General features: G+C 41.1%; 1 protein-coding gene across 3 annotated transcripts in view; it reads left to right on the top strand.

Moving 5' to 3' along the window:
• The first annotated feature begins 15,006 nt into the window (after positions 1 to 15,006).
• Positions 15,007 to 23,811, top strand: part of CLVS2 (clavesin 2) — an 89,544-nt gene continuing 80,739 nt past the window's right edge. The window contains exons 1-3 of one of the 3 annotated variants that reach the window (XM_035705835.2): positions 15,007 to 15,254; positions 16,712 to 16,915; positions 17,047 to 17,676. In XM_035705835.2, coding sequence (XP_035561728.1) covers positions 17,288 to 17,676 — 389 coding nt within the window. In that variant the 5' untranslated portion in view covers positions 15,007 to 15,254; positions 16,712 to 16,915; positions 17,047 to 17,287. Of the gene's footprint in view, positions 15,255 to 16,711; positions 17,677 to 23,811 lie in introns of all 3 variants that reach the window. The other 2 variants (XM_025422919.3, XM_025422921.3) reach the window with 2 other exon arrangements.

Raw genomic sequence — 23,811 nt, forward strand, 5'->3', positions numbered from 1 at the left:
TCATAGAATGGAGTCTAACTAATATCCTTACAAAATATACAGCGATCTGCCTCTGTTTCTTTCACCCTAATGTCAAATTTCAGCCATACTGCAACAGAATGTTTCATGCTAAGAAGACTGGCTTCTGGGATATTGAAAATGGTGCTTCTTACCTGGGACATGTCTCCCCTTCCTCTTTGTCTGGACAGCACCTACTCATGCTTTAGGCTTCAAGTGAAGTGTCACTTCCTCCAGGAAGCCTTCCCTGAAATCTCCCAGTACTACTCTAAGCTGGTTTTTATCTACTCTGTATCTTCAAGACCAAGTATGTTATCACTGCCATACATTGTCATCCTATAACACGATTGCACTAAGATCCTTGGGTTCTTAAAAAAAAAAAAAATCAAATGTGAATAATTCGTAAGTAATATTATATGGTAGAGGAATAATAAGGCTGGCATTGCTGGAAACAGAAGTTTCCAACAACTTCTGTTTCCAGCAAAATAAGTAAATACAAATTTACTTATTTTTCTCCCCACTGGCTATAAACTTGGCTCTGTAAATGCCTGTTGAATAGATGAATTGGTATAAAGCTGTGCTAATGAGACCAATACAAGGTGGTTACAGATAGGATGGAAGGCCTGACCAAGGGAATGGCAATGGCGTTGGTTGGAAGTGGATGAACTCTAGAGCTAAAAAGGAAAATCTGACTGGACTAGAGATCAGTTGAGAAGGATAAAAAGGAAAATCTGACTGGACTAGAGATCAGTTGAGAAGGATAAAAAGGAAAATCTGACTGGACTAGAGATCAGTTGAGAAGGATGATGGCACAATAGTGGTTGATCTTCAGGCTTCTGGCTCATGCAATGGCTTGATGGTAGCAGTCGATGAAGCTGGGGACCCAGAGGCGAAGATGGAAGGCGAAGATGAAGACTTTCAGTTTTATGCATGTTGCAGTTTTAGGCCTGAAGGATCTACATGCAGAAATATGCTTGAGACTCTGATAGGGGAGTCTGGAACTTCTCAGGGTCATTTGGCTAGAGAGGTGTGAGTCTTTGGCATGGGAGTGGCAGCATATGTGCACAGCGTAAGAGGAAGGGGCTGAGAAAGCAACCTTAAGGAATATAAATATAAAATAAACATTTTAGGGTTGGAAGAATAATTATGAAACCACAAAGGTACAGTGAGGTGACAATAATTGTTTGTTGTGGGCTTTCCATATTCCATGGTGTCAAGTGCTACATTATATCATTTAATCAATCTGACAACAATGATGTCATTATATCCCTATTTCTTACGTTCTCTTTCATATTTTGAAGCTATCAAGGTAATGTATGCTTTCACAAATTTCACAATGATGTAAATACATAATTTGGAAGGTAACTCTACATTCCATTCCATTAAAAACTTTTGGTCAAGTTTAGTGCATGTCCCTCTAACTTTTTCTACACTTTGCATATTTATATTGCTATTGATAATTCTTTTCAGGATTATGATCCTTTTGTGCAACTTAATTTTACCAGATGATTGCAATGGATTGATTAATGTTTTAAAATAGCTGCTTGGTATTTTATTGCATGGATACAGTAAACAATCCATGTAATGCTACAGTGAGCAATCTTTCCAGTGAGGAAAATTAGACGTATAGATAAAAATAGACTTAGGGTAAAACTTCAAGGGAAAATGGCTGATAAATGGTGGAAACAGGTCTCAGAGAAACTGAATGCATATCAGATCTCAGAAGCCTAAAGACCACTTGCTAATATGACAAGAAAGATGGGGGTATTAACAGTGCAAATGCTACAGAGATTAAGTGATATTGTCAGTGACATCCACTAACACCTGGCAAAGACATTTTAATGGAGTAAGTCCGAGGGTAAAGTCAAGGGCAACTGGAAGAGGACAAGGATGAAATGGGGGCTTAAGCAGCTTTTTAAAAACTTGTAAAGGAGCGGAGAGGAAAAAGATAGTGTGGTGGTTAGAGGGGTTTGTGAAGTTGAAGAACCCTAGAAGTGATACCATTTGACCATTTGTTAAGATCCAAGGCCATTTTGATAGCTCATCAAAATGTTTTTCTTTGATTTGTAATTAGATGAATGCATAATAGAGTATTATCTATTATCTATTACATAATAGATAATGTAATTAGATGAAACATCACAGAGGATGGGTGAAAAGACAAAAGATAAAATATGAAATAAAATACTATACAAAATATTAAATACAGAAAAAAACCCAATATTAAATACTAAATAAATATGTATCACATGCCTTGACCTGTATATAAAAATCACCAAAATATGTGTATGATTAAAGCAACTCCAATGTTTTCCTCTTTCTTAAAAGCTTATTATGAAACATTTAAGACATGGAAGTAGAAAGAATATCATGAGGAAATCCTTCTACCCACTAACATACTAAAAAAAAGTAGTAGTGACAAATTAAAGCTATGGTATCCCTCTGTGATCTTATCTCTCTGCCTCCATCCAAACAGTTACCAGTATTACGAATTTGGTGACTTCTCTGCAGAAGGCAAAATTTTTTTCTAAGAATAAATTTTCATTTTGTCATTTTCATGGAAATACGATGACAGCTGATAGGCATTAGTAAAATATCAATCTATTACTTGACATTATACTTAATGCTCCATTTTGAAAAGGCTTAAAATATATTTTTATAGAGAAGGGGGTTGAAGCTACACCAGCTAAGTTAATTTTTATGTAAACCAGCCTGGGCAATATAGCAAAATATAAAACTTAGGAGATAAGCTAAAGCTTCTGCTCTCACTGATGCACCTAATTGCATTCCATTTCCTTATTCTCATAGTGTCTAATATAATATTTTATGCTTAAAATGATTTTTTTCCAGGTTAAGCCTCTTAGGCTGAAGCACCAGTCTTCCTTGGGCATTATGCAGTTCATTTGGTGGAAAGGATGTGCTGTTTCTAAAAGTGAGTCTCGCAGTATTCAAGGTACCTGGCTAGTGGTGTGACGTGAGGGCAGATAAGATGGGACATTATTCCAGAGGCTCATCCCCAGAAATTAATCAAGCTCATTGCTCCTCTACATGATACTTCTCATCTATCCCATAATGTAAATCTTGGTCATGGGGTGCCTGGGTGGCTCAGTGGTTGAGCGTTTCCCTTTGGCTCTGGGCATGATCTTGGGGTCCTGGGATCGAGTCCCGCATTAGGTTCCCCGCAGGGAGCCTGTTTTTCCCTCTGTTATGTCTCTGCTTCTCTCTGTATGTCTCTCATGAATAAATAAATAAAATCTTTAAGAAAAACAAATCTTGGTCATATTATACCAGAGTACAGCTAAGTATTTCCTATAGAGCAGGAGTGTTTTTTTGTCTTGTTCAGAGACAGCTTCAATAGTTTTTAGTGTTCAAAGTGAAATAGTTCAACTTTATGTTAATAAAGAGATGCAATTAATTTTACCGGATTACTTGTCTCCCCCTTTTAGAAGTCTCAATTACATTTGGATTTACTGATCATTTTTGAAACAAATATATAGTCTTTGATGCTCTGAAAGACCCATTTATTTTCTTTGGAGAGAAATAATTTTTAGTTTAATAATCACAAAACATCAAATCAACATAAACATCCACAGCAGCTCCTTTGAGACTGGCTCGCATCAGGTGTTGGGAAGTCCATATCAGGAAGATTTGGTTCTTTTTTTTTTTTTTTTTTTTCAAGAGGCCCAAGGATCTCCTTGTGCCTGCTGATTCCAGGTCCTTCAAATCACAGCACATTTCAAAGGCTGAGATCACACGCAAAGACACGTTTAACTTATTCATTGAGTTTCTTTGAACTTCAAACTCTCCAGCTCTCAGTTTCTTTCACAGGAGATGGAGGCATGTCTTGGAGTCTGCCTTCCCTCCAAGAGCTAAGGCAGTCACATAAGATAAACCAGACAAATCAAATAAGCAGCTTCCCAGGCTGCAGACACTTTATTGACTTCCTATAGAAAGTCCCTCTTGAATCCACTGCTCATACTTCCCATCACCCCCTCGGTCCTGTAGGCATTTGCTAACCTGACCACTGGGTGCAGGGCCTTCATCATGAGGCTGCTCTTGCTCACCAGCTTCTTCCCCAATTTCTTCCCTGTTTCCATTTCCATTTCTTGTGTCAGTAAAATAGGCCCTGTTTTTCATTCTTAAAGTTTCTTTCATCCCCTCTGTAGGCAACAGATTTTTCATCTAGGCCTGCCAGATGAATTATAGGAAATTCAGTTAGATTTGAATTTAATCTAAAAACATTTGTAGAAGTATGCCTCAAGTATTTCATGGGACACGTTTGTGCTAAAAGAAAGTTTTATATTTTGTTTATCTGAAATTTAAATTTATCTGAGCATCTTTTTTTTTTCTTTTTTCTTCCTTTAAAATAGGCAACCCTTCTTTCAACTGGCACAAGGTAGTCCAGACCCCAGGTAGGTGACCATAAGGCTTTGGGCTCCTGGACGTTAGTCAACCTCTAGCAAGTTTGCAGCTCCCTCTGCTGGGAAGCCAGGCCTCATGTGGCTCGAGCTCTGCTCTGAAGCTGCGAGCAGGGAGTAATGGGTATCCAGCCCCAGGAGACGGTATCTAATAGAGGGAATGAGAAAACCCATATGTAAGAAGTTAGGGTTATTTTGAAGAATTGAGCGGCTTCTTTTTCCTCAGTTGTTTTGTATTTTAAGAATTCTTATAACCTTATAAATTTACTTATTCTTTGATAAATTTTGAAATCATGACATCGATATTTTATTTCTTCTGCTCCATAGTGGATATACATCAAACTCTTCTGATATTCCCTAGTAACATGGATCCCAGAAAACTTGAAACTCTCTTTGGAGTCCTGTTTTGTAGCTTCTAGAGGATTACAGGATCAAAAGATAGAAGTGGGGTATTACTTTCAGTGGTTAGTGTTCTGGCAATAAACAATTTGAAAACTCTAGCTGGATAAAATTGCTACTAATAGGTTTTTTTTTTTTTAAAGATTTTATTTATTTATTTGAGAGAGAGAGAGAGAGAGATTGAGAGCACAAGCAGGGAGGAGGACAGAGGGAGAGGGAGAAGCAACCTCTCCACTGAGCAAGGAACCCGCAGCAGGGCTGGATCCCAGGACTCCAGGATCATGACCAGAGCTAAAGGCTGATGCTTAACCAACTGAGCCACTCAGGAGCCCCTAACAGTTTTTTTTCTTATTATGATACTATTTTGATTATGTTTTGCTTCATTGTGAAAGTTGTTCAAATCTTTTTCCATAGTAACTTGATAGGCACATACTGCAAAGCTGCTGAGGTTTGGGAAACATTTATCATAAATAAGTCTCTTAACCTTTGTAAGCAGGTAACGTGAAAATGGGCAGCTAACACTTTGAGCCAACTGCCACGGTCAGGCCTATTCTGGGCTGCTCAGGTATATTGCAATTTTGAGAGATTCAAGAACAATGTTGGTTAGACAAAGGAAGGAAGATGGAGCCAAAAGTACCTACTCTCTGAGATGTCGCTGAGCCTCTGGTACTTTTCTGGAGGTGTCTAAATCTTTCCCATGCAGTGTTGGAGGAGAGATGTGCTCTTGACCTTGATCCCAGAAGCGGTGGGTTCTGGGGCCTGGCCTCATGTTCAGGTAGTCAAAGTGTAGCTGGCAGTCCGTGGACTGGTAGGGGAACATTCAGAAGTCAGAGAGGTCATGGTCACCTTCTGGAGAAATTGCCTATTAATGGCTGGTGCCTGGTATCAGATAAAAGGCAATATTCTAACCACAATGAGAGCAACAGAATAAGCAAAGCCAGAATAACAGAGACCCAATCAATACACAAGAGTCTGGGACATGCTTCATCGCTCATTCCTGTGGGCTGGGTCCACTTGTGGGTCAAATACAAGGCAGTTCTGAAGGTCTGTGATCTGGGGACTATACCAATGCTGGCTAAGGCCAGCTTCTGGCACAACATGACCCAGGGAGTTGAGTAACTAAAGTGATGGGGGTGGTGAGATGAGGACAGTGGAGCAGCACAACGTGAGGATGCAGGAGGTGCGGTGGGCCACAAAAATCTCAGGTTTGAAGCATGAGAGAGGAATAGCTTAGGCGGGAAACAGTAACTAATGTCAAGAGCTGCAAACGGGCCGCACATGCTGATGTTTCGGTGGCCTGCACGGTGTGACAAGATGTCGGTGTCCTCTCAAGTCAGCCAGTTATCAACATGCTCCATGCGTGGCCTTACCTGGGCTGCTTCACATTTTAAGATACCCCATGGCTGGGTCCCTCATGGCATTTGAATTCGGAACTTCCGTTGATCTTACTTTTGTTTTGATTGATTTGAAAAGCTGAAAAGGGCCAGGATCTTCAGAAGCACCCTGTTGGGATTCGGCCTTGAGGAGCTGGGTCTACCAGAGGCAGAGAAATGAAGGAGGCAGCTGACATAACTAAACACTGTCATCAACAAGTAGTTGTTATCAAAAAAAGACATCTAGTCATTCAGACACAGACACTAAATAAATTTCACATCAACGGATGAGGCCAAGACCAGCACTCTTAATTACGAGAGCCAACAGACACCTTTTGTAAAGATCAGGTGTGAGGTGCCTCACATCACATTGTGACCACTAAGACCTAAAGTACTGACATTTGGAAATTGTTCATCTTCATCCTACAACTGAGAGGAGGATTTGGGTTGGGTTTTTATAACTCTGGCTTCCTTTCAGATACACTTTCTTTGAGAGGAGGAATCCTGGATAAGGCAAGCTTTCCAGGGATTGCACGAAGCCTGAAGGCCTTATCTTATCTATGAATTCATGCGATGATATCTGACACAGGCCAGGAAAACCTGTATGGAGTGGCTCAGAAAAATGGAACTGTTTTTAAAGGGATGCTAAAAGGGGAACTTTTGGGTTATAACATCAATTTGAAAGGCCAGACTATCACTGGTAGTGGTCGTTATCTTGAAAGATTCTGTTTAAATTTATACAACTATGCCTACCTTAAACTGGAAAACGTGACCTGAGCAATATAACCCTGAAAATGAGGCGTTGGTAAAATAAGCCTCCAATAGTTCAGATAATTTGTATGTAATGTGTCCCACCGAGCTGAAAATGAAGCAGAGTTGCCTAGCATAGGGCGCACATCATAATTGGTTCTAAATAAATACTTGGTGAAAGAACAAATGAATTAGTAAAGGACTGGAACTCCATTTGCATCTTTAAACAACGTTTTTTTCAAACTTCACGGGAGGATCAATCCATGACTTCCTGGAATGATTTTTTAAAGCATTCTTTGTATCACTAAGAATGTCATCTTAATAATCCATCAACATGTAGCCGCCTAGACAGTTTCAAGGCTTTCTTCTACAGTATAATCTTCTTTAGTAAGCAAGAAGATAAACAGTTTGGGAAAGACACATGGGTGTCTGTAACTGCAGCTTGAGAGGAAGTAAACCATTGAAAATCTAAGGGAAACATTTTCAAAGGATGATTTAAATGAACTGCAAAAAAAAAATCATAGAAAACCAATTTATAATACATTGAGTCAAATGTCAGAGAACTACTTTCATGAATCTAAAATATGTTACTTGTATATTTTGAGGACTATTTCCATGTTTTAAAAAATGATCTTCAGATGAAACACATATGGTTTTATTTTTTTAATTTTACAAGTTTTATTTTTCTTCCACTTGTTTTCACTGATGGCTTTTTGAGTTTTAATGCATGCTGAGCATTGGGGCCGCACAACAGGGCAAACATACATATAGTTTCTATGTGCTGGTTGTAGAAAATTTCTAATACTCATGAAATTTAGGTAATCATATTCTATTAAAACAAACTTAGGCCCTATTAGATGATTATTAGTAGATATGACACAGTAACAGAATTGTTAATATTTTTTTAAAGACTTATTTATTTGTTTGAGGGAGAGAGAGAGAGATATCACACGTAGGTGTACAGGTGCCTGTGGGAGTTGAGGGGAGGGACAGAGGGAGAGAAGGACTCTTAAGCAGTCCCAGTGCTGAGCATGGAGCCCAATGTGGGGCTTCATCTCAGGACCCCGAGATCATGACCCGAGGTAAAACCAAGAGTCCCCACTTAACTGACTGAGCCACCCAGTTGCCCCAGATTGTCAATATTTTCAAGAACAAAATTATTCCTGAGAAAATGGAAGAGATTTAAGTTTGAGCAGTTGGTATAAAAATATGTTACAACTGAAATTATATGCCTCAAAACAAGAGCAATGAGGCAGAACTGAATTTGTTCTTATCTACTGACGAGACATCACCAACAGGGTGACATTTAGTCACTGGCATGTTCACTACATCGATAAGCCTGGATACAACTGCATTCATTTAAGAAATGACAATTCTGAGAAATCCAGCCAAACTGTAGTTTTCCACATGTTTATCTATTGCAGTATCTTCACGCTGACAGACTCTTTAGTGTCGTAAATTGGGAAACTCATTTCAGGGGAGTTAGTATTGTTGATCCCAAACTATTGCCCAGGGAGAAAGAACATGTCAGTTTATTATGATTAAAATAGCTGAGGCTTATATACATCCATCCAGACCTTTGTTGTTCTTTTTACCTACCTACATACACACACACACACACACACACACACACACACACACACAAATACACACCTCTCAATCTTTGATAGAGTGTTTTTCCTTAATGATTATTTTAATCTAGTTTCACCTGTGCAACTCTATTGGAACTATTGACAGATGGAATTAAGTGACCTGGGCAAAGTATATCCATTTAGAAGTCTTTATTAAAAGTAGAGAGAAACTTTGCAAAATAGAATAAAATAACCAAAAGATTAATTTAATATAGATCTGTGATATGAAATGTTATTAAAATAGTCATATATATAATTTATTATAATTTTAAATAAAACTCACCAGATTAATAAGATTTAATATAATCATCTCCTTAATTACATTTACTTCTCTGAAGGAAAGAAGAGCAATACAATCACCTCCATTGCATCTAATATGGTTTCTGAGAAGCCTTTGTATCACCAGGGGAATAGCTGGATCAATTTCCTATTACTGGTTTCTGTGAAGGTGTGATATCATTGGTAACACAACACTAAGATGAAATGAGAATTTGTCAACTACATCTGCAACACCTAGTCAAACCTCTGGAGGAAAAAAAATTGCCTATTAGCTACCACAATGGAGATTGTGTACTATGATTGTGACGATGGAAATGGTCAAGATATTATTTCAAAGTTCTCTTAATGTTCTGTTATGCTAGGGAAACTACTGGTTATGAATCCTCTAGTGGAAGGAAGAAAATTCTAAAATCTCAGTGCATTTAGATATATTAGGGGCATGGTTTTGGGGGCCTGAGAGTTAAGCAGAGCTAAAAGAAGTGGATATGGCTATGAAAGAGTAACAGGAGGGATCCTTATGGTGATTGAAATATCTGTCTCCTGACTGTATCAGTTTCAATATCCTGATTGTGTTGTGTTACCATTGGGAGAAACTGAGCTAAGGGTACATGAGATCTCTGTATTATTTCATAAAACTGCATATCAATATAAAATGGTCTCAAAATAAAAATTCAATTAAAATCTTCAACTTATGATTTTAATTTAATTAAATTTTAAACATATAAACATTTTCTTATATTTTAAGGATCAACTGTCACTTGTCTGCAAGTGGAACTTACAGATAAAATAAATAAGCATTTGAGAAATAACTACTGAAGGAAAAATTTAGAAATGTGTTCTAATGTTAAAATAAATTTTTATTCTTTTCATGAACATGTGAGCTTCTCAGAGTGATTTAAGAATGCAGGCATTGTTCCTACAGGTAAAATAGTTTTATATACCTCTTAATTATACATTCTAGATGTAGATATATAATTATGGTCTCCAACATTAAAAAATGTCTGCCAGTACTAAGAGAATTTGGAAACTGGTTTAAACTATCCTACAGTCTCTTAAGAAAAAAGAACTCAGTTTGGGTATTTTGAAGATTGATAGGAGTCCCGAAGACATCTAGAAGTGACAATCAACAAAAGGAAACCCTACCTAAAGCTATCAGAGAGACAATAACAGAGAATCAGAGGGAAGAGCAGGGATGCCCGGTATTGGGGGCCGCTTTTTCCTGAGGGTCATTTTATGATTGATGAAAAAGAAGCTGAGAGTTTAAGAGGCTGATCAATACTTTTGATAGCTTCAAAAGTCTAGGGAATAGGTGTTAGACTCCAGGGCCCACCATAGGGAAGTATACTAGAAATGTACTTGTCCTTATACAGAGTGCAGCTCAGTTGCAAATAATTTTACTCCCTGGAATAAGATAAAGTTGATCTGTAGTTCTAGTGCCCAATTGTTCATATGTATGGACACAAGGTGATGGATAAAAGCTATAACAAAAACTCTCTGGAGTAAGATAAAGTCATTCTAGATCTTAATTTATTGATATAAATACCTTTGTTAGTTCATTGACCAGGATGCAATTTTTTTAAATAGGCAGAAACTCAAGGAAATAATATAATTAAAAACAAAAACCAGAGAAACAATGGAAACAATAATTAATAATAGAACAGATCCACCAGAAACCCAGGTATTGGAGTTATTAAAGAATTTAAAATCACTATCTATTACATTTGTAGAGATAAAAACAGATTATAATTCCAGCATAATTGACATATATGTGTGTATCTGTCTGTGTAATATGTGGCAATCCTAGAACTAGAAAATACAAAATTAAGAACTGAATGACAGACGGTTAAAACAGCAGTAGACTAGCAAGAGTTGATGAATGATTTAATAAACTGAAAGCAACTCAGACAGAAAATATCCAAAAGGAAAGATGAGGCAAAAATGGGTGGAAAATGCAGAGGACACATAGGGAGACCCAGAGGAAATGGTGAGGAGATACAATACCCATGTAACTGAAATTCCAGAAGCAGAGGAGAAAGAAAATGGAACAGAAACAACATATGAAGATATTATGACTTAGATCGTTCTAAAGGCACATGAGAGCCCTCAAGATAGCATCAGGAAGCCCTCTAACTCTCAAGAAGGATTTTTTAAATTGTATAAAGGAATACAAGAATGAAACAGTGATAAATGAGCAAAGTCATAAAAGGAAACTGCTAAAAATGAAAGGAAGAAAAAATAAAATCAGCTAGAGACAAATAGAGATTACTATCAAAAGAATAATGAAAAGGTGAAAGCTAACTTTACAACAGAAATACTACAAGACAGAAAGAGTTGGATTATAATATTTGAAGTGCTGAAAGAACATAGCTGCAAATCCGGACTCTCATACCCAGCAAGATTATTCTTCAAGGGGAAAATCAAGAGAAAGTGGCTTTCAGGCAAACAAGACAAGTCATTTTTAGCCCTCAGATCTGTGTTAAAGGATATGTTAAAAGGGTGTGCTTCAAGTAAAAGAAAAATAACTATTTGTGGAAACTCAGAGATACATGGAGGAAAAAAGAACAATGAAAAGGATAAATGTGTATGTAAATCCAGAGCAATGATTCCTTTTTTTTTTTTTTTAATTTTTATTTATTTATGATAGTCACAGAGAGAGAGAGAGAGAGAGAGAGAGAGAGAGAGAGGCAGAGACACAGGCAGAGGGAGAAGCAGGCTCCATGCACCGGGAGCCCGATGTGGGATTCGATCCCGGGTCTCCAGGATCGCGCCCTGGGCCAAAGGCAGGCGCCAAACCGCTGCGCCACCCAGGGATCCCCAGAGCAATGATTCTTAAACATTAATGTAAATTAGAGTCATGTGAAAGGCTGGACAGACAATACTGTGAGATCCCATACCAGGATTGTGATTCGGGATGTCAGAGGTGGGGATTTACACTTCTAACACGTTCCCAGGTGATGCTAATTCAGCTAATTCTGAAGCTTACACTTTGAGAACCACTGAGGAATAATACTGTTTCTAAAACAGTGACTTGTCTTGTGGGATTTAAAATTTATATTGAATCAAATCTATGCATATGTGGACAATTATTTTGTGACAGTGGTAGCTTTTCTGTTCAATAGGGAAAAGATCATCTTTTCAATAAATAGTCTCAATAAATGGTACTCAGTCATCTTATATTCATATAAAAAATACTCTCTCCCTTTCTCACACCATACACTAAACTCAGTCTCAGGTGGACTGTAGGCTTAAGTGAAGGACAAAAAACAATAAAACTTCTAGAAGGAAATATCAGAGAATATCTGAGTGACCTTGAGATATTCTTAAAGAGGACCCAGAAAACACTATTCATTGAAGAAAAATTGAGCTATATTAAAATTTAAAATGATGTTAATCAAAAGATTAAATAAGAGAGCAATGGCACTTCACACAAAAGTTTTCTACAAATGGCCAAAAGAATATGAAAACTTGTTCTACCTCGTTAGCGATCATGGAGATCATACCCAAATCACCATGCAATATACCTGTTCAAAATCAGAAGGGATAAAGTTAAACCGATGGATAATAGTAAGGTACGTGAGAACGTGGCACAATGAGAAATCCTATATACTTTTGCAGAGAGGGTGAAATAGCACAACCGTTTGAAAAATAGTTTGGCATCATCTAGTAAATTTGAAGATGCTCATTCCATATGACCCAGCACTTCCATTCCAACGTATGTCCATGTGCACCAAGAGATGTAGATCAGAATGTTTATACATGGTGATTCATAAAAGCCCTAAATAGAGAAACAACTCAAATCTCCATCAGCAGTAGAACAGATAAGTATATTGTTTATAAAATGGAATTCCATGCGTCATCACTGAATATGGATGAACTCACTACACGCAACAACTTGGGAGAAGGAGTCCTATTTCACAAACATAATATTGAGTAAGAGCAGCCAATCACGAAATTACAATGAATGATTACATTCAAGTTTAAGAAAAAAACCCAGGAAAAACGAAATTATGGTGCAGAGTCACTTAGTTTGTAAAATTTTAAAGAAAAACAAGGAAGTGATTATTTTCCAAATGAAGATGGTGTGGCTTCCTTTGTTGGAAGGCAAGGCAAGTAGTTAGGAGAGGAGGAGAGAGGTGCTTTGTGGGTACGAACAATGTTCTCTTCCTTCAACTGGGTGGGTATCTATACAAATGATTGCTTTGTAATATCCCACAGAACTATACATCTTGTTTCATGCCCCTTTTGGAACGTATATTTTATTTAACAATAGATGGGATGAAATGGTTTAAAATGTAAATTACTTACTCTGTCCACTTTAAATATGGCAATAAACCAAACTGCTTTCGGGTTCCTTGAAAACACCGGAAGTCCTTAATGTAACTATTTTTCCAACAATACTTTAATGAATCCTTTTGTTTAGTTAATGTATTCTCCTATTCTAGTTCCTACATAACTTTGCGTTAATTTGGGCAAGTAAATAAATGTTGAATGGGAATCAAATGCTCTGAAGTCATCTGGATAAACACCTTGTTTAACCCTTAGATTACTCTGTATATTTATTTTGGTTTCAGAACTGATTTCAATTGTTAAAGTAGAGAGAGACTAGTGGTAAAATTACTGGAGTAAGGACTTAACAGTTTGTGAATATAATGAAAAAATTCTTGCATATTACCTACCTGACCTACTCCAAACAGACCTACTGCATGATAGATGTGATTTCCATGACATATTGATAGAATAAAATGAATCTTATTTGAATCAATGATTATTGATAAATAATAAAAATATCATCAATAACTATAAGCCACACCATACCTTGGACCAACAAATTTAATTTTATTCCTTTCTAAAAATATGCTCTACTGCTGAGAAGGGTCTCAGAGAACAAAATTAAGTAATTGGTTTTTAAGCACCTGTCGGTTCTAAGATGTAACCCCACTTGCAAGCTAACTTTAGCTGGCCGGAGTTTTATGTCTGCCATAGAAGAAGTTGCGAAACCCTTGGGTTAGAGAGAAACAACTTTATCACTCAGGCACAGAAGCAGTCTAAGCACCAGCATATTTCATGCTTGTTTCCTGAGCCCGGATTCCTACAAGCCTAAGAGAAGAGGGTCAGATATTGGTACACATAGTGGGTGGCATTACATACAGGACGGTAGCTTTGAGATCAGGGAAGCAAACCTTACACTCGGATGGAGGTACTACTATCCCTAGCTTCCAATTCCCTTCCAAAGTTGTGCACTATACACACTGTACACACAGCCTTGAGAAGAGTCTGGAAAACAACAGTTCATGCTCTGCGCCTGAGGCATTCAGAAATACAAGAGGTCTATGGAGCGCTGTCTCTCCGTATCAAGGAAATCTCTTTATAAACCCTCTTGCTGCAGTTCATAAGAACACACATTTTCTTCAAGTTCTAGAATATTGGCCAAAAATAAATTTTTCAAAGGTTTTTAAACTGTGAACCGAATTATTTTAATAGTTCACATTATACTCAAAATGCTTTTGAAGAGTCATAATTATATAAAGTCCTAGAAGGATACTATATATGGGTGTGTATGAATGAGTGAGCGAGTGTGTGTTAGTTTCTTACTTAAAGTGTAAATTCCTTGGGAATGATGACTGTGCGCGTGTGTAATGTATTCTCTTATTCTGTTTCTTTCAAAACTTTGCACTAATTTAATTAATAAAATGCTAGAGGTCTGTCCTCCCTCTTTTTTTTTTTTTTCTCTTTGTGAACACCATTGCTGAAGAACAACGAAAAGTGTGCACCTGTACCCTGAGTGTTCTGACGGTCATCGGGGAGGACAGGTTCTCCCAGCTTGGAGACCACCTATTCTACGCATAGAACCCAGGGCAATGCCCACCCCGCAGTGGAGCTCAGGAAACACTGGCTGCACTGTGCAGACTGGAATTTAGGACTCGTTCTATCTAGTCTGTAAGCCCAAGTTGCTCTCCGTGACACCTCGGGAATACATGCTGTGCGTTGAAAAGAGAAAACATTCCTTGCCCTCAAACCCTTGGAAGTCACCTTAAGCCCCAAGACATCCATTTATGATGATTCTAGTCTGCAGACGGATACAAGTCCGGGGAACGAGCGCACGTGTCTGCAGAAACCTTTGCTTCATTATGAGATGAGAAATGAGTCGAGGGGTGTCCTTCCTCTGGGACTCTTTTCCTTTTCCTTTCGCGGGCCCAGGTGGTCCTTGGCACTCCAGCAGCCGGGCCTTACGGCCGGGACACTATTCGTAGAAGTTCCTCCGGAGGTTTCGTCATCCACGCGGCGCTCTGGAACCCCTCTGCTCCTCTGGTCGACAGCAAACATTTCTGGCGACAGGCAGTGCCCGAAGTCCCGAGGATTTCCGGACACTTTGCACGGCGGCGCGGTCGCCCGGGGGCCCGGAGAAGGTGAGTTGGCGCGAACCGACCGCTCGGGGTCTCGTCCCCATAGGGCGGGGGGCGCGGGGCGCGGAGGGGGGGGCGGCCTGGGGAGGGGGCGCTGCGGGGGGGCGCGGAGGGAGGAGGGGGGCGCGGGGGGGCACGGGGGGGCCACGGGGGACCGCGGGGGGCGCGCAGGGGGGCACGGGGGAGCTGCGGGCGGGCACGGGGGACCGCGGGGGGGCCTCGGGGGGAGGAGAGGGGGCGCGGGGGGACCGTAGGCGGGCACGGGGGTGCTGCGGGGGGGCACGGGGGGTGCGGGGTGGGGGGAGGCGGCCGGGCATCGCGGCCCCGCCCGGCCAGGTGTCGCCCTCCCGGGGCCCTGCGGGGGAGCGGCGGCGGGAGGAGGCTGCGGTCGGGGCCGGTCTGTTTGGACGCGGCGGAGGGTGGCGGCCGGGCCGGGGCGGCGGGAGCGGGGTGCGCGCGCGAGCCGAGGGGGCGCTTACGTCGCAGCTCGAGCGGAGCTGGGGTGGTTAGAGCCGAGTCCTCCGAGCCGCGCAGCCCGAGCCGCAGCCGCAGCCGCAGCCGCAGCCGCAGCCGGAGCAGCAGCAGCCGCAGCAGCAGCCGCCCGGAGGGGCGCGCCCCCCGCAGCAGCCCCGCCGCCCCCCGCCGCCCCCCGCAGCCCGGCGCACAAAGGCGGCGGCCGCCCGCCCGGCCTCCTCCCGCCCGGCCTCCTCCCGCCGCCTCCAGCCGCCTCCCGGGGGCGCGAATGGCCTCGCGGGGCGACGACCTGGGGCGCGGGGGGCCCTAGGTCGGCGCGCCCCGGCCCCACCCCCACCCCCACCCCCACCCCCACCCCGCCGGCCGGGAGGGGGCGATGCGGGCCCGGGGCCCCGCCGCCCGCCGCCGCCGCGCTGCAGCCCGCGGAGCCGAGTGGGTGCCGCCGCCTCGGGCGCCGCTGGACGCCGGGGAGAGCCCCCGCCCCCGCCCCCGCCCCCGCCCCCGGGGCTGCCGGTAGGAGGCTTCGGGCAGCTAGGCACCTTCCCGTTTGGGTCCCCGCTGCCCTGCTCCACCTCCTCCACCCCACCCCACCCCACCCTCACATTCTGGAAGCTCCGGGGTGGGGGCGATCCCTGCCCTCCCTGCGCACCCCCACCCCCGGGACAGCCCCGTGGGAATAAAGGGCTGGAGGCAGGCCGAAGTTGCGGGTGGGGCTGGGGCTGGGGCGGGGGCGGGGGGGGGCAGACCCTTCTGGTGCCTTCTGAGATCACCCTGTGTCTGCCTCGGAGGGGAGGAGGGAAGGTGCGCGATCTGCAGCGTCTCCGCCTAATTGGAACCTAATCGCTTTAAACAAAATCTTACAAACGTCTTTTTTTTTTTTTTTTTAATAACCTCTTGGAATAAAGCAGAAAGAAAAATAAGCTCCTTTCTCCGCCCTCCCCCCCCCCCCCCTTCTTTCCCTTTCTCTCTTTTTCTTTCTGCCGAAGACGCTCCCTCCCCGCCCCGGAGCTCAGCGCCGGAGAGCCACCTTATTATTAATCGGAACTGCCCCCGCGGGCCCCGGCAGGCGCATCCTTCAGGGGGGACCAGGGAAGCGGCGCGGAGCTGCGGCTGAGATGTGCGCGGGGGCGGTGGTGGTTACATCTCGGAAGAGAAGAGGACGCTCCCCGGATCAGTGCCAAGCGTGCAGGGTGGGCTTCGGGGCATTCTGTTAGGATTGAGGAAGGACAGGGGGTGCTGGGCCCTCCGCAGGTCCGCATCCCTGTAAGGGAGAGGGGAGAGGAAACCAAAGTGAGGCGTCTTTTTTTTTTTTTTTTTTAAGAGGTGGGAAAAAGAAGTTTATACCCCCCAGAAGGGGAAGAAAAAAAAAAAAAAGAAGCTGCGGGAAAGCAGGAGCAACAGGGTACTAGTCTCGACACCGAGACAAAAAAAATTTCCTGTGCAGAAGAGGAAGCAGGCTGCAGAGAGGCCCGGAGGCCGCACGCAGCGCGGTGGTGGCCAAGGCCAGGTGTGTTGTCGCGGGACAGTCAAGAGGAAGGGAAGGTTCAGGAACAAGCGGAACAATGACTCATTTACAAGCTGGTCTCTCTCCCGAGACCCTGGAGAAAGCTCGCTTGGAGCTCAACGAGAATCCAGACACGCTGCACCAGGACATCCAGGAGGTGAGGGACATGGTCATCACCAGGCCGGACATCGGCTTTCTGCGCACAGATGATGCCTTCATCTTACGCTTCTTGCGGGCCAGGAAGTTTCATCACTTTGAGGCCTTCCGCCTCCTGGCCCAGTACTTTGAGTACCGGCAGCAGAACCTGGACATGTTCAAAAGCTTCAAGGCCACGGACCCTGGCATCAAGCAGGCTCTGAAGGATGGCTTCCCTGGGGGCCTGGCCAACCTGGACCACTATGGCAGGAAGATTCTAGTCCTTTTTGCAGCCAACTGGGATCAGAGCAGGTAAATCCTAAATTCAGACTTGTATTAGGGGTTCTTTTACTCTCCCATTTTCCAGAATTTACCCTGAGTGTCATAGTTTTACAGCTTTGATGTTTGTGCTCATGTGGCTGGGGAAAAAGAGAAATTGGAACTACAAACTGGGGTTCTGGGAGGGTCATCTAGGGGTGGGAGTAAGGCTTTTATTTTTACCTTTGAAACTCAGGAAGTGAGCACCTAGTCTCTACTGCAGCTTTAAGTGCTTCCTGAACCATATCACTGTGCTGCAGTCTAAAAGCATTCAACTTCTAAATAAAGCCGCTAAATTTTTCACCTCTTGAATAAGTTTACTGTTCTGTGGAGAAATGAGGATGAGGATGGAGACAACTTTTCCTCCTTCCTCCTAATGAAATTCTTAAGCTAGATTCATCATCATCATCACCATCACCATCATCATCATCACCATCATCATCATCGTCATCATCATTTCTCTCCTTAGTACTGAGGTTTTATTTTTTAATAATAGCCTGGCATTCAACCAAGATCAAGTAGTTTTGTTGCTTGGGAACTTTTCTGCTTGGTGATGTGTAGATGAAGGAATAATATGATGTGTGTCACTTCAATGAGAAGGAAGAGTTGTACCCTCTGTCGCTGAGCATGCCTACTGACACTGAAAATAAAGACTGACTGGTGTGCTCGTTCTACACCTGTCACTAATCTAAGGAATGTGTTTCCTGTCTGAAGTGATTTTTCATCTTTCATGAGGAAGTGAAAAATGTTCAGACATGGTAGTTGGTAGACTTTTTTTGAGCTCTCTTGCTTTTTAATGGAGGAGAAATTATATTCTTATTTCATCTGTATCATAACAGACAAATGCAGAGGGGGACTATTTCACTGCCTCAATCAAAATTATTTTCTCAGACTGAAAGACATAAACAAATTATGAAAGGGTCTTGTGTAAGGTAGTTTCAATTAAGTTCAAAGCTAAATATATTTCATGGGACTTGAAAATGTTACCAGAACTATGAATCATGAGGAACTGGTTGTTATAACATTGGTGTATTTTTAGTTCTGTGAATGGTGACTTTTGATGCATCTGGTTAGTTGAAAACATCTCTGGAACAATTGTAAAAGACTTTTATAGTTACTGAGAAAGCTTATTGATCTTATGGCTTTCTAGAAAGGCTTCTCAGACTGTTTTGTAAATGAATGGGTTTTACTCTTTAGTTATTCACCTGTTCCCTGTGAGTCTAAGTTGAGAACTACTCTAACTTCTTTTAGGTAAATACAAAGAAAATTACTACCTCAGGAATCATAAAGCTAAGAAACTTACAGAGTTAGCTACTGAGGGGGAATGGAGTTCCATTCCTTATTTTGATTACTCATTCTACTTTTTATTGGGTGGCAAAGTTTAGAGGATTGTGAAATGCTACCTTCTGACCACAGTTTCTCTTTAAGAAGTTCCCATCCATCTGAGATGTACATTGTAGGGTCATATAAACCAATTATTGTATATATCAAAATTGAAAAAAAATATTCAAGAAAGAATCTAATCCATATATGTCAGTGAGATTGGTATTCTGTTGATTGAGCTACAGTGAAATGGGAGCTATGGAGATTTTACATTTAAATATATCTCAGAGTCTGTCAAAGATACCCATAGAGGGGCAGATTGCATTCAGAGACGTGCATATAGATCAGAACTTTTTTCACTTATCTTTATAAGTGAACTGATATTCACTAATTAAGATGAAAGTCACTTATAGTTCTCATGTATATGGGCAGTTGATGACTCCAGATTTACTAAAGGAACTGTGTTTTAGTTGTCTGTCTTATTCTTTCATATAAAGGGTATGGTCATGAAGATCTAGCTCCTTAGAAATCTATAATGGGAGATGATTTATTATTTGGTATGTAAAATCATTTTTTGTTAAATCTACACGAAATCCTAGACATTAGAATTTCATATATGTGAGGTTAACAATGAGAAGCTATGCCCTGTACAAATACTCTATCAGGACTTATAGACTACAAATTGTGGATTCTGTTTCTGCAGTTGGAAATAAACATGTATAACCAAAAAGTTATAGTTTGTCAAGATCAGAAGGTATATGAGTTATTTAGAGCTGGTCTAAAATTCCTCCTAAATCATTCCTTCCTTCTTCCTACCTGCCCCCCATCTCAGATCCGCATATATCCAGTGACAAGGACTAGTGGATCAACAGTTCTATCCTCTTGACATACTCTCTAGACTTTTATCATTGGGACATGTGCATAAGAACTGCCCTGAAGCCTGCAGGATGGTTTCTGGCCGTACCTTCCTTCCAGTATCAGGGTAGCACCATCCCTTTTCCTACCTTGGGTCTGAATCTCTTTCCTTTCTACACTCTGCAGCCCCCCTTCTTATCTCACTTACTTTTACAGAAATCTGTGCCTCCTTCCCTCCATGTTTACCTTACTACTGTTCTGTTAGGTGGACATGCCACATGCCGAATTCTCTTGGTCCCCATGCCTCTCCTGTCCTGTGAGTCCTATCCCACTCTCATCCTGTCAGACCACACAGCTTGGGTTTCTTGAGAAGACTGCACATGTGATCATAATTCTGACCACCTTCCTTAAGTTGTTCAGTGAATTGCCTGGCTTTCAACATTTTTTTTTTCTTTTAAGTAGTGTTGTTTTAAGAAAGTAAAATAGCATTGTTTTAAAGAAACAATAGATGGGAATGTCCAGGATTACACAGGGAAATTCCAGAAATGAAAGTGTCCCTTTTATTTGGAAAACAGGCTATTTCCAACTTCCCGAAGGAAAAAGCAAGATTTTTTTTTTAAGAAATTTTGAAAAATTTTGGGATCCCTGGGTGGCGCAGCGGTTTAGCGCCTGCCTTTGGCCCAGGGCGTGATCCTGGAGACCCCGGATCGAATCCCACGTCGGGCTCCCGGTGCATGGAGCCTGCTTCTCCCTCTGCCTGTGTCTCTGCCTTCCTCTCTCTCTCTCTGTGTGACTGTAATAAATAAAATTAAAAAAAAAAAAGAAATTTTGAAAAATTTTGTAAAGACCTCTGAAATAACTGATCTGTATAACAGAAAAGACAAAATCTTGGTCTTATCATATTTATAATAGCATGCGAACCAGAGTTAATGCTAATTGATATTTGTTGCAGTGAGTTATGCATCAAAAAATATTCTAAGTAGGAAGTTACCCGATATATACTTTATCCTATGTTAAATTTGTAGGACAGTGTTCTGTGCTCCTCAGGAGACTAGCAACAGTAAATGTGTGTGAGATAGTGACTATAAATAAAATAGTGTCTCTTTCTACTGCAGTGTGGTGCAGGTTAGTTTCAGGTTATGGCAAAGAATTGGACCATTTCCAAATCTTTTATAGGAGACATGGAATCTTCAGGAAGACTAAAGTAAAATAATAATGTTTACAGTGTACCTGCCTTTCAACATATCTAAAAAATAATTGAAATACTGAAATGTCAGAATGCCTTCCAATGTGGTCTGTGGGTGTTCTAAAAAGGATAGACCAGGGCCAGATGATTTATTACATGTGTTGAGATTCATGGTACATTTGTTGAGGACCTTGGTAAAGATTCATACAGTTTTATCTCATTTCTCTCAGATTGTTTAACATAAATTTCTGAAAACGAGCGAATTCCTCAAAATTAAAAACGATTAATTGTTTAGTACGCCAGCTCACTAAGGGTGGAGTAGTTTTCCACACATTACATGCTGTATTTCCTTCCTGAACGATAGTGCCCGGCTTGGGACTCAGCAGGTACCTTCAGTTGTCGCCCTGATTGCAACGGTAGCGTATGAGGATCATGTAACGTGAAGCAAGAAGAGATCATACTGTCTCAAGAGAAGGAAGTTTGGAATGAAAGTAGATCACAGTTTAGACTCTAGAGCATAGGAGCAGGTATCTGAGAGGTTGAATTCACTGGAAAATAAATCTTGTGAATATTCATGAGTAAATTGGGTCACCTGAAACATAATGATGACATGCATTCTGATAGTCAGCCTGTAGGTCATAAGTAGTATTTTACCTCACTAGACGTATAAAGCAGCTCTCTAAATATTTGCACATCAATCAAGCATTTATCTGGAATCCGGTTAATAACCATTGGAAAACAATTAAATACAGTTAAACCAAAATGATTCCTAATATAGAGGCAATTCAGAAGTGCTGACCATCCTGCATTATGTTTGGCTTGTGATACACATCGATTATCATTTATAATACTGAAGCTCTAGAAGGGGTGCAAGAGCCACGGGTCAAACATCATGCTGTGATTCTCTAACGTATCCTGGAATTTTCCTACAAAACATATTATTGTCAGCTTGGCTTGTTTGTTCCTATTGTGTGGCTTTTTAACAACAACAAAAAAAAGAAATAATGACATCTGCAAGTTCAGATTGAATTATGATTATGCGCCCATGTATTCAAATAATGTGGTCAGTCTCCAAATTGAAAGAAGGTCATGTTGACAATAAATTAAAATTTTAAAATAGCCATAGACTATACAGATATGTTTTAATCCCAGCCACAAAGTCTTACTCTTCTCTGGAAGTACACTAAAATCAAATAAAACAAAATACAGTAAAAATTACTAAGAATAATCAAGGGTAATCAACTAGATAATTAGGGAGAAACACTCATACTCAGGAGTCTTAAGAGCAAAAACCAAAACACCAGAAGAACATAGGCTTACTTTTGAGGCCTCATTTTTGAAGACTTTGTGTCCCTGTTTATTAAACTTTATATTTATTTTCTTTAAATATATTTCAACTTTTTGTTTTACAGTGTTATATATCATGTCAAGCTCAGGAATCCTCACCCTTCAAATCCTGGAAGCATTGTTGTGCTGTGTTATGGGTGGATTTTGAGATTCAGTGAAAACTGGAAATGGCAAGTGTGGATTCCATGGGACTTCTGTCCCCACAGAGCTTCTGTGTTGCTTCCTATAAGGAGGCTCTTTTCACAAATATTCTGGAAACTGCAGCTCATTCCAAACCATGCTTTGGTTCATACCATGGAAAATGGAAAAGAAAAAAAAACGTCCTGACAAATGTTAGTGGAATATTGGAACAAATTTCTGGAAAAAATAGGACGGTCCCTAGAAACTGGGGCAATTATACAGTAATTAGTGAAATAATCTTGAAATAACCACAAAGACCAAGAGTGCCAACCTTAAAGTAGGATGTTGATGGGGTCTGGCTTGAACCGGGCTATGTTCACATTTTAGATATGCAACTTTAAACAAAATTGAAGAGAAGCGAAGGATCTGAGGTTACTACACTGCACTGAAAGGATGCCTCAAAGGAAATGTTGAAAGATATTTTAAAACAGAGACCAACAGTTAATAAATTAATGTAGTCCTTAGGAAATGAATACATTTCCTCCATTCTGAGAAAGATTGGGCTCTTTTCCCTCACTGAGTGCAGGTACATATACTTTACTAACATAATAGACAACACTACTGACAGGAGGGAAAGGATGTCCTTGTATGTCAAGTCTTTATAACATCAAATAACAAACTGAGCAAATAGTACTCAATTCAAATTATTTTTGAAAAAAAAGTACGCCTGAGTTGAGCATTTGCTACATACATAGAACTTTATAGTAGGTGCCAAGGGGCAAATAAAGACGCATAAGACGTTGTTTATACCATCGAGGGACACATGACCTTTGGGAAGAATAAACATGAGGCGTCAAATCACTACCAGAGAGACTCTAAGTGCTTAATGAGGGTACTGTTTGCCCTTGATCGAAGTTCAGGGCTAAGGGCCAGCCATGGCCTCTTTGGCGTTGTGCCTCGAGAGCATCGCCTTCTCTGGTAACTTGAATTCAACTATTTATTGTTTCATTTTAATTAATTAATTAATTAATTAATTAATTCGTTTAAAATACTTTTATAACGTGCGTGGTGTGCAAGGCACTCCTCTAAGCCCTTTACAGAATTAATCTCTTAAATCCTATCGCATTCCTCTAAGGTGGGCCTTACTGTGCAGATGAGGAAGGTGAGGCGCTGGTCAGTTAAGACCCTCGCTCATGACCATACAACCAGTAAGTGAGTTGGTTAAACGTGTTGTGTGTGTACACACAGTTACCAGCACGAGTCTAGGGAAAAACAAACCGAGGGGAAAAAACTGCATC

The sequence above is a fragment of the Canis lupus genome, chromosome 1 (assembly GCF_003254725.2).
Source record: "Canis lupus dingo isolate Sandy chromosome 1, ASM325472v2, whole genome shotgun sequence".
NCBI classification, from domain to species: domain Eukaryota; kingdom Metazoa; phylum Chordata; class Mammalia; order Carnivora; family Canidae; genus Canis; species Canis lupus.